Raw genomic sequence first — 11,943 nt, 5'->3', positions numbered from 1 at the left:
TCATAACTTTCATGCAAGTATTCAAGTAGTTTAACATTTTAAAAAAATGAACTCTTAAAAAGAGCTTTATTTCCTATACATCACAAATTTTAACTTGTAGAAAGCATCAGACAGGTACACCATATACAGAAAACAAGGTAAGTGGTGTCTGTTAATTATTTTGAGACAAACAATCCTGTTCAAGACCTTTCTCAAGGAACTGCTAAATTACTTTGTTTTTAATTCCAAATACTCTGTGACAGAATGGATCCTTCTTTTCACATGCTCAGTACTTTGAAGCAAATATAAGGTGCACTTATTGGTGGTGGTAGGAGCAATAATGCTGTTCCTTGTCACACAAATTAGCAGAAATAGAAGAAAGTGGCAAATTAATCCTTCAGTCATTGCAGCTTACTGATCTCTCATCAAACATGCTAAAGAACAACACAATGTTGAACACAAACTGTGCATTTAAAAATCATTTGAATGAGGAACAAATATATCAACAACTTTGTTTAGCTTTTGTGCCCACTTCTGATAATGTATCATTTTCATGTTTTGAAATGTGCATGAAGATGAATTTTATGAGCTGTAATTGCTTGGGGAAAAAATCAAAACAAGGTAAAAAGCAAGAAATATAAAAATTATTTTATCACCACTAGAAATAAAATCTGAATAATAATTTAAAAAAAAGACAAGATTTGTATAGTGCAAATGCAATCATAGGGAGCATGGTCGTAGCGCGTAAGAACAAGAATGAGACAAAGACAACAGACAAGGGCCAGAACAAACAACATTTGAATTACAGTAGTATAAATGACAGTACTGATGATGAATAAAAGAAAACGAAAAGAGGAACAGTAACAAGGACTGTAACAAGTAACAAGGACTGAGAGTATCGTGATTTTGCAAAGGAAGATGAGCAGGGAAGTAGCAATAAGTAGAAAAGGAAGGGGGGGAAGGGTGTGATAAAGGACCAGCATTGTGTGGACTGTGTTAGGAGTAATGTTAGAGGAAGAGGTGTGTTTTCAGTGCACATTTAAAGGATTGAACTGTGGGTAAGTGGTGGATATGGAAAAGGAGACAGTTAAATTGTTTTGCTGCACAGCAACTAAAACTCCTGTAACCAAATGTTTTTGTTCTGGTGACAAGAATAGGAGAATGTCGTCAGACGAAGAGTGTAGTTATTTGGCTGGGTTGTAGGGAAAGAGAAGTTAATAGAATAGTCAGGGCAGGAGCTAGCAAAGAAATTAAATAGCATGGACAGTTTGTACTAGATGTGAGAGCAGATGAGTAGTCAATTCAAACAAAGAAAACAAAGGAGAGGAGTGACAAGGTCCTCTTCCTAGTTTTAGGCACCGAACATGTAGAGGAGTTCAGGAGTTTATGAAAAAGGTATGCAAGGCAGACTGTAATCAAGGAGTTGCAGTAATCAAGCCAAGAAAGAACAAATGCACAGACAAGAGCGTTGGTAGCTCACACAGAATTTGACGGATGGCACTGATCTTACGTGGCTCATAATAAGTTAAACTAGCATAAGTGACACTGTCTACAGGCATTACAAAGTTTTTCTTCCAATGTAAAAGAAAGCTTTTCCACATGTGAAAGACTCTTTTGTTAACCTTTATGAAAATTACAACATTGCAGGGCTTTGTTGGAAATATTATATTTTTGGCTGCTACAAACAAAAATATGAGACCTCTAAACTTTGATGAAGAAAATGAGTGTTGACAAACTGAATCACTTGAAAAATGAGATGCTTGAATGTGGCAACACTCATGAGCATGTGATATGAAATTGGGGATGAAATGAGAAATTGCAAACATTCTCAGAACTATTTTGATTCCCAAGATACTTCATAAAAAGTGTTTTTTTTGTTTGTAATAAAAGTCTGTTAAAAGTAAGGTCATACATGTATGAATAATCAAAGCTTTCTTACACAAAATGTGTAGATTACTTTTAATGATTCAAAAACTCCTTTTATGATAAACTCAAATTTATATATATAAGATAGCATGTCACAAAGGACCGAATGTACATACTTCTGTAGAGATGTATCATCCAAATATCCAAATGATTCTTCTCAATAGATGGTTGTTCTTGTCAATATGAATGATACATTTGTCTAGTTATCCAAAAGACATGCACTCCTTTACAAAATCAACCTGCAACAAGGGGCTAAGGTGCTGCTGTTAGAAGAGGACTTTTTCTGACGGTCATATTTTGAGCTGAAGAGTTCATTTCACTTTGACGTTTATGTAGGCACGATGTGATGTGCTCTTTTGACAAAAAATCCAGTATGCAAAACTTACAATTTACAACACTAAAGGTAAAAGCATGACAAGACATGATAAAAAGTACAGTAACAAACATAAGTGTGAAAGACTTTTCTGAGGTGAAGGTGCACCATTTAGCGTAAGGGATTTTTGGGTTGAAAATTTACACAAGTTTCATTATAGGAAAGTGCCTTGGATTCATATGTACACTGTTAAGTATCACACAAAAAAAATGTGAATCATGCAGGAATTTAGGATGTCAACTCACATCAATGGCCTTCTCAAGTCATACTGGGTGAAGCTACTGTTTTCTGTGACCTCTCAAACTTGAACATGACACTGAACATATCTCCACCCAGACGATTAGCCAGCCACCTGTTCTTAAGCACAGCAACTTTGAGTGAGTCACAGGCAAAGGCTGCATACAGGTTTGTGTGAACAGCTCGTCCCATGCCTTCCAACACAATCAGGTCAGCTTTACGATCCACCATAGCCTTTGCCAAACCTTGGTCTATGAACCTGGTGGCATTATTTCAACAGACATCTAAATCATGGGATTGTAAAAGTGGTTTTGGAAAAATACCAAACTTTCACTATTAAAAATTACTATATGTTATGAATAAAACATTTGCAGCATTCATGTAGGTGTTTATGTGTGTGTACTCTGTTCAGCTACTTGGAAGCTTTTGCTGAAAATGAACACAATGTCTTTAACAAGCCATAAATACTTCTTACTTTGTAAACTTCCTGTCTAAAAATAAAGACTCTCTTACCTCAGGTCAAGACAGGGAGACCCCTGGCCCGACTCCATTACAACCAGCTTGTATCTGGCAAGAGCAATCGAAATGACCGGGCAAAGCTCAGCTACTCGTTTGACCAGGATGACAAGCTCCTTGTACGTCACATCATTCAATGTTGGCCGAGAGTTGGCGCACAGAATCACCTAGACAGAATGCCCATTGGAAGTTGCATGACAGTTTTCTATTTTTGCATCATATAAACAATGGTAAAGTGCATTTTTAATAATCATGAAGGACATTTTTTCCCCCACATAAACATATAAGATTAACTCAAAAATTCACAATCTCCAGAATCACGGCTTCTTTATTCCTCAACCTTAAGGTCTGAGTGCACAGCAGACAGTGGGGACTACTACCTCTGTTCCCATGCTTAACAAATGTCTGGCAAATGGCATGATGCCAAGAATAATGTCAGCTCCACTATTGTCACAGAAAATGGCAGCACAGCGATACGGCGGCTGGAACATAAGCCGATTTGACCAAGAGTCCAAATCGTCTATCAGCCAAGGTCGTTCTGGAAATGTACACGCAGTTGTTTAAAACAAAACAAATTTTCAGATAGTGCATCATAATTCAGTAACAACCTACTAAGGAAAATGTGCATTATTTTAATTCATGTTTATTCCTAATGTAACCTATATGACAAGGAATCCAGGAGTGAAGTTACACTGTGCATTTACAGGCCCAGTTTTGCATGCTTCTTCTCTAAATACTTGAAAAGCAAATTGATATTTAACAGACAGCAAATGGCACTGATAGGTGACATTCCAAAATGCAGCATAAGCATCCCCTGGTGGAAAATAAAATTTACCTTTTCTGAATCTCTCTCTCCCATCAACCCCCATTTTATCTGTGACATAATCACCTTGGAGTTTGTTCTGGGCATCTTTAAAGGAGAAATGGCCAGTTTCCAGCAGCTCCCTGATTTCTTTAGCTCCCCAGTCAAACACATTGCCTGCCAAGAGGCCCCGAGCCAGTTGGATGTGCAAGCTGATGCCACTTAAAGTGTCAAGGTATGACAGATGCCCAGATAGTTGTTTCAGCGCTAACTCGCTCTCCTGTACCTTTTGCTGAGAGAATCAGTGTACAAGGATTGTGTACAAAAAACGGTTAACATGAAGACAAGTATTTATCTGGGAGCAGGAACGAATGCTTTTACCTTCAACCATTTCCAACAAGAAACCTGTAGACACATGTATCTGCCAATGGCTGTCAAATCTATGATGTACCTTAATAAGAGAAATAATCTTAAATAAATTTTTGTTAATATTCAAATTACTTTGATACAAATTTTAGAGGAATGCCAAACCTGGCAGATGTTGAAAATGCTCTAAAAGAGTTCTATACAGTATGAAAATACTATCCTGTCCTACTGAATCTCCATGGCAGATATGATACATAGATCCTTTCATTTCTTGTTGCTTTCTGTCATGGAACTGAGTTTCACTACACCAATGAAAATTGCTTGCATAATGCACACAACACCTTAGCATCACACCTGTGAATAGGGGTCAGGAAACAAAAATTCTGCCAGGCACTGGCTACTTGTATCAAGCAAGCTACGAACAGTCAGGGACCCATAGGCACTGAAACACACATACAGTAGATCTTCCAACAAATGCAGGCGCACTTGTTCAACAACTCAGCCATTTTCTCACAAACATACAATTGCACATCAACAGCAACAGAACAAAATCTTTTACTTTAATCAAAAGCTTGTAAAAGTCATTTGTCTTTAAACTATCTGGATTAGTTCATTCCATTATATGGTAATTTCAGTCTAAATCCTGATGTCACTGTAGTACATGGATTGCTTAATTAACAAATGATTTTAGCTCTCTCATATCCCTGTCTTCGCACCACTGATAAAACTGACACACCAATCATATGGCAATCGTTGCCAAGTTTCCAGGGGGAATAAATGAGACAGACGAGGCACCTTACCAGGGGTTAACCAACAGTGTGCGCAGCTTTCCCACATATTTCTCTCTGAACTTCCTGGCTCTCTCTTCCACATCTACTTCCTCTGCCTGGCTTTTGATGGCCAGAGCCACAGTCTGGTGCATAATGTAGGTTTGTGTATTAAAAATGACTTACAATAAATAAATTCTTGCAATCAATCAAAACCATTTTGTTTTCATTCTTTCACACTAAAAGCTCAGTTAATTTCAGTGAAGTAACAAAAGGTCTTAATGAGGAAAATGTAATCATGGTCTCATAGCCTGAGATATTTCATGATAATCCTGAATTTTATACTCAGTAGAAATTGTGAATGAAAGAAAACTATAATCAGATAATTGCAGCATAGAAAAAATTACTTAAAATAGGCACAGAAAAACTCTCATGCTTACCTTCTCTACACTATCTTCAAAACATTTCAGCCAGTACATGCGAGCATCAATGTCATACATGAGATCCACTGTGTCTGGAAAATAACTGGAAGGATCAAGCAGAAGTGGACAGGCCAGCACTGGACGTTCCAAACGGTCAAGCTCAAAAAGGTCAAACTGCCAAGACAGAAAGGCCATCAAAAAATAACAAGTCAAGTTCAGCCAGCATTTATAATGTTGAAAGACTCATTATGAATGTTTCCAAACTTATTTTTCAGGATACTTTCCCCACTCTCATTAAAGAGAATAGTCCACTTAGCAATAACCTTAGGAAGTGATCATCAAAACCACAACCACACACCCAATCATCTGCAGTCTCAAACTTTCCTGTTGTCTTTTTTTATCTTTGAAAAGTTTTCACTTTTTCCTATTTCTATTTTTGTTACTTCATTTCTAGGACAAAGAATTGACACTATTTTGATGTACTAATTTGGCTTGTTAGTGATTTTGATTTCCTTATCAGACTTTTAAGGCAAACTCACATTCGGAGTGAAGTTGGTGGGTAATAACTGCTCTTCTTGAGCACACGACCAATTAGGACTTGTCAGCCCAGAACTGCCAGCCAAGTTCTCACCCCAGCAATACTTTTCTGCATCTAAACATCCATCACAACTCCACAGTTTAAAAAGATTTTTAGCATAAGGCAAGTTAAACATCTTTGTATTTGAATATAACTCAACAGTTTAATTTCATCATCTTCATTATGTCTCAAAATGACTTTATTTACATTTTTTAAATTTGTCCTCTTGTCTGTAGAATAAGTTTGTAGACAGGACACTACAAACAGCCTAGTCTAGAAAGTTTTATAAAAGAAATGACTGATGATAAATTTGCAAGACTACAAGGCAAATGTCTGTGTACTTTAAAGTGCACCTAAAATACATTTTTATCCAGTTTATTAACACCACAGTCAAGCCGAGCTTCATCTAATGAAATTGTCAGATTTTTTCAACTACTAAATTCTTGTCTATTTAAAACCAGAGGATACTGTATTCATAATTCAAAAACTTAATGTGCCAAAATAACCACAGATATAGCACCTTTTACCTTCTTCGTTGGCTCCCTTGAGAAAGGCTCCAATGGCCCCCAAATAGCCTTCATGACGCAGGAACAGGGCCTTAATTTCACCCTAGAATTGAAAAGTAACTTAAATGCAAGATATTTCTCTTTGAGAATGCAAACTAGGGTCCCCCCCCTTCAACAAGTATCTAAGTTTTTCTCTTGCAAGAGACATGCCAACTTCTAATGCCTCAGGAAATTTACTGTTCTCAAAAGTATTCTTAAATAAAGAGTTCTCATAAATATAATATAGGTAAAAATAACTACATAGGTTTTACTATGATGTCCCATGGAAAAAAATCACATCTCCATTTGTTTTTCTCCTTCAGTCACATTGCTATTTCCGTTACTTTTTACCACTCTCATTCCATCTCCTGTTGTTACTTTGTTTCTTGTCTCTCTTACCTTTTTTCTTATTAAATAGTTCTGGATGCATGGATTACTGTATACCTATAGTGTTTCTTGTTTTTTCATGATTCCAATTTTGAAACTGCTTATAAAATGTAGGGTAACTACCAGGAGAGCAAAGGTAGCTATGTATCTCCTAGGTGTGTGTGTCCTGCGTATTTTTTGTGGTCATATCCTCCAGTAAAGCCAAAGGAATAAACAAGGAATAAACTACACAAAGCTGACTGCAAAAATCACCAGTACACTGTGCAATGCAATCAGGTAAAAATCATGGTTTGCCATCTCACATGTGATTTGCAAACTGACATATACAAATTGTAATAAATTATTTTAAAGCAAACAAATTCTTCTAATTCCAATACTTTGTACAAGTAGTTATCCAAAGCATGCTATATTACTGATGAAAATGTAAAATAAGAGACATCCAAGCAAAACCTAAGCTATTCCCTTACCTTGGACCAGTAGTTGATGGCAAAAGCTATTGTGTGCATGGTAAGGGGATGTCCCCGGATGAAATAGCCACCAAAATAGATTTTGGTCAGACCATGGAGTCGTGCCTGCAGATAAGCAATCTGGCCTATGTCATTACTTATACACAGCAACAAACTTCGCACAATGTCTTCCTTCTGAAAACGGTCCCCTGAAAAAAAATTTCCACGATTAAGGACTTGATAAAGATTTCACAAACCAATATACTTCTTTGTAAATAACTTGGACAAAATATCATTTTACAAAACTGATGTATTGCCAATGCACCAACAATACATTTGCTTTAGTCCTAGTTCTATGGCGCAAGCACGGAGGAAGGTGAAATGACAATCTGTTGGGTTTTTTTTTTAAGCAACAAATGTTAGGGAAACATGTTATTCCCAAAGTATGATGACTTCACCTTTTCAGTGTGATTAACTGCAGGCAATGAAGGTGTGCTAACTGAAGGTACTGCATTTCAAGTGTCCACAGGAAACCAAGGTGGGTGTAAAGAAGTGGTAGGCAGGTTGGGATTAGGAGGGGGTACGGGAGAGTAAGAAAGTCCTGGGACAGACTTTAAGCCTGACCCTTAGAGTAAAAGGCATCACATGCCTGCCTCACCTTTCTCACATGAAAACTAGTGTAGAGTACAGGGACTGCAACACTGACACAAGTATATTATAAATCTACTTAGCCTGCACTAAAATGCACAAATAATCACATTGCAGTCTATACTCTATCACTCATCCATGAGCTTCAGAGATGGAGCTGACAGTTTTCATGGGTCTAAATTTTTGTGATGACCACTAACATCTAGGACTGACCGTCAAGACGTGTGGCCTTGCCAAAACTGCTGGCTATAATATCAGCTCCTAGCCCCAGACTGTTGTATGCTCCTCCATAGATGTCTTTAACCAGCATGTCAACAGACCGATGGTCACCGTTTTCAGCCAGCTCCAATAGGTCATCAAAGGACTGCAGTGGGAAAAAAAGGTAATATCAAGCAGGAGCAATATATATATACAGAAAATAAAAAAACAAAAGTGCAGCATTTGATCAACACAGGCAACTTCAGGACCAAGATTACTTTCAATTACCCATTTTCCTTCATTGTCCTGGGTATTCTTTTAAAACAATTTTTAGGTTTTTTAACCCAATGTATATAGAATTCTTCCTCAAAATCTTTTACACACAAACGCCCCCATGCACACTCATACACATATACACATCAAAAGTAAGCACAGAGCCACATGGTTACAACAATGCCTTTTGAACTGAGGCAAACTTTGATACCCGTGTAGTCCAGCAAACTTCCCTCAGACAATCCAGCTGTCAGGAATGGGTAGAGAGTTGAGGAAGGTAAGACAGTGAGGTAGAAGAGATGGGTAGCACCCTTATATAAAGCTGGCCCTCCTCCCTAATGACCTAAACAAGTTATGGGATGACCTTTACTGTTCTTTACGCATCAGCAAGTCTCAAAACTGACCTTGGCCTGTGTTAGAAGACAGCCAAGGCCCCAAAATGTTCCTCCACCAGTTGATGTTCCCCCTATTCGTTCAAATTTTGTGTCTGATTCCACCTGTAAAAAAAGGGAATCTCCATCATGATGATTTTCTTTCTGGGACCAGGCTACATAACCACAGGTAATGGGGCAACCTGATGAGTCAGAACGACTAACCTTTAGACAGAGTCCAGGGGAAAAAAAGGAGCAAAAAAGATGCTAAAATTAAAAGCAAAGGGCATAGCAAATGTAAAGACAAAACAATCTTAATGATGCACAGAGTATCCATAGAGATTTTAGGATATAAGCATGTCTTTCAACCAGCTAGAACCAAATAGCATACCTTAACAAGGCTTACACCTGATCCTATGTTGACTAAAAGATATGGAAACACATCCTGGTCAACACCTTGAAACTTGTAATCTGGGTTGCCATGACGAAGGTAGATAAAAGCTTCATCGGGAATATTTTTTAGAAGGAAGTTGCAGCCATATATAAGGCACTCTATTTCATCTTCTTTGTCCACTCTGTAACAAAACCACATGATAATTATATTGTAATGAAAGACTGTAGCATGTAAATGTGAAGTGCTACAGACACTGCCCTAAGTACTGAGATATCACTGCTAAATAATATTATTATATACTACAAGCATAACAGAGACAGGAAAGGAAAAGCTTATTATGTGTTGGAATGTGTTATTAATGCCAGTTTAACTAGGTTGGAAACTAGCAGTTACAAAAATTTAGCTGGCATGAAAATAATAATCATGGTACAAAGAAAAAAAATGAATACTGTGAAAGCTTCTTATATAATAATTAAAATGCTTTTTACAAACATTTCTCACATAATGGAAGATAAAACTTGTTAGGTGAAATGGGAAAAACTATTTAAAAAAGGAACATGGAAATAACAAAGAAATTAAAGAACTGTTTATTTCATGCTATTTTATATACAGTGTATCTGAGAAAATAAGAGTTGTCTTTCATGGGTATTTATTCAACACCTAATCTCTGATAAATAAGAGCTGTCTTACAAAATACTTACTGAACACCTAACCTGCTGGTGATGAGATCTTTGTACTTGTATGCACCTCCACCTGTGACCTTAATGATTTTGTCACGTATGAATTCTTTAGAGTCAATTAAATTAGCCAAAATAAAATCCAAGCAAGTCTCAATGTACTTCGTCTCAAACTTAACAAAATGCAATCGCACCATTGTTTCTTCTGTCTCTGCCACATTGTAAATGGATCCTTCCTGTGTGAAAATGCAATATGCATAAATTTAGAAGCTGCAGGTGACAGGTGAAGAAAGTTTTCATTTATAACAGCACAGCATTTCTCACATGTAATGTAATATTACACTATTGGATAAACAACATCTCCCAGTGTCCTGAAATGTTAGCGACTTCTGATAAAAACTGAATCTAGTATTTCTTGATTAACATTTAACAATTGCCACATGGGGTATTTATGGTTAATAACTATGATGTGAATATGTACAGGTGTACTCAGTCACACACACACACACATGCATGCACAGAAATGCTGTTTGCACTTACTGTGTCTGGTTCATCATACACTATTGGAGCCCGTCTATGCCAGTCTGCGCTATATGCCACTTTGGCTAGGGAACCACCTTAAATAAAAACCAATTTACTTCTAAGTTATTCCTAGCAAACACAAGAGGACATCTATGGAACAATAACAGTTTGAAAGTCAGTAAAAAGTAACTGGAAAAATGTGAGTAAACATGATACTTCAATTCTTTAAAATTACAAAAGAAAACCCAAAGTCAGTGATTAGTGATTATAATAGTAGGTAACTGAACTATGATAAATGAACACATCTTAGTCATGAACCTAAATCCAAAAAATAAATGTAGCACACAAAAGTTTCAAGTTTCACATAATATTGCACCTTGGATGAGCTATAATCTACTACTGATATTTACGGCCAAAGGATAAACTATGATACTTATTTCTCTTGCTTGTTTGAAACTAGACTATTTAAACTAAACAGTCTAGAACGTAGAAATGTAAAATATAGTCCCACCTATGTCAATGGCAAAACGCTTTGCATTTTTCAAGTTCGGAAAGATTTGCTCTTTTGGAAGCTCTATGCTCCTGGCGTAGTTCTGGTGAGTCATTGTGTTGCTGGACTTGTCACCTATCGATGCACTCCAGGCATAGCATCACGAACTCTTTTTTTCTGTTTAATTATCGGGACAAATGAAAAAGAAGACAAGCAGTACACGTTAATGCCGTACTCACATAAAAACTCGACATCCATGACAAACACACCAAATGTCAAATTTGCTTAATTTATTTTTTTTTTTATATTCTGGACAGACGAAAATTTTACTGAAAGGTGCTTGAACGAATTTTGAAATGATTAATAAAATAAAACCCGCTGTTTTATATATATATAATTGCATACCTCGATCTAAATGGCCATATAAGTCCAGGTCTCTCAGCTGGCGTGTTTCACAAATCAGAACAAAACTAAATTAAATACTCATTACTTCCTTAAGAGTTCATATTGTATTTAGTCTAATCTTACCCCAGACAAATGGTGTTTACGATGGTTACACAATCATCGATGACAATAACATTTACAGCGAAGTCTGCTCTTCAGCTAAGTCGATGGTTCTACAGATAAAAGCTCTAAGACATCTTCCCCAGGGAGGTGTAATGCATGTAAGCACTTTCAGTGATGTTTCTTCGGTGAGACTGAAAATTATAAACCCGATCCTCTACATCATTTATCTTTTTAAAACGACACGTGGATATTTTACCGAAGACAAAATGTTTTCCTTAGCAGACCGCATAAACCCTTTTATATCTCAACACAAAAGAGTGTTCAGAAGGGAGCTCACGAGGCAAAACAAAAGAAATGCTTCCTTGCGGAAATCTTTATTCTACTCAGTGTCAACATGCAGGTATAATCATTCCGCTATTAAATATTCAGTTGACTAAAACTGAATTAGTTCGCAACCTTAAAATTCAGCCCAGGGGAAATTGCAAAATCATCCGTAAACATTACTCCTAATTAACAACCT

At 36.8% G+C, this 11,943-nt stretch overlaps 1 protein-coding gene across 3 annotated transcripts; it reads right to left on the bottom strand.

The window, feature by feature from the left end:
* Positions 1–36: 36 nt before the first annotated feature.
* Positions 37–11,740, bottom strand: LOC112555403 (pantothenate kinase 4-like). Of its 3 annotated transcripts, XM_025223777.1 has the most exons (18): positions 11,445–11,740; positions 10,938–11,093; positions 10,445–10,521; positions 9,929–10,140; positions 9,225–9,408; positions 8,867–8,959; positions 8,205–8,355; positions 7,365–7,552; positions 6,493–6,574; positions 5,928–6,040; positions 5,407–5,562; positions 5,000–5,112; positions 4,554–4,641; positions 3,921–4,125; positions 3,412–3,569; positions 3,029–3,198; positions 2,524–2,774; positions 37–2,258 (listed from the first exon to the last, which is right to left on the bottom strand). In XM_025223777.1, the coding sequence occupies exons 2-17, from the start codon at positions 11,029–11,031 to the stop codon at positions 2,537–2,539; spliced, it is 2,322 nt and encodes a 773-aa protein (XP_025079562.1). In that variant the 5' UTR covers positions 11,032–11,093; positions 11,445–11,740; the 3' UTR covers positions 37–2,258; positions 2,524–2,536. The 3 variants fall into 3 exon arrangements, with proteins under 3 accessions (XP_025079562.1, XP_025079561.1, XP_025079563.1); XM_025223776.1 differs by having other exon boundaries at positions 37–2,774; positions 10,938–11,095; XM_025223778.1 differs by having other exon boundaries at positions 37–2,774; positions 9,929–9,987.
* Positions 11,741–11,943: the final 203 nt, after the last annotated feature.

The sequence above is a fragment of the Pomacea canaliculata genome, linkage group LG14 (genome assembly GCF_003073045.1).
Source record: "Pomacea canaliculata isolate SZHN2017 linkage group LG14, ASM307304v1, whole genome shotgun sequence".
Classification (NCBI taxonomy): Eukaryota; Metazoa; Mollusca; class Gastropoda; order Architaenioglossa; family Ampullariidae; genus Pomacea; species Pomacea canaliculata.
The sequence above is the reverse complement of the archived record's forward strand: the minus strand, read 5'-3'. Positions and strand labels throughout refer to the sequence as shown.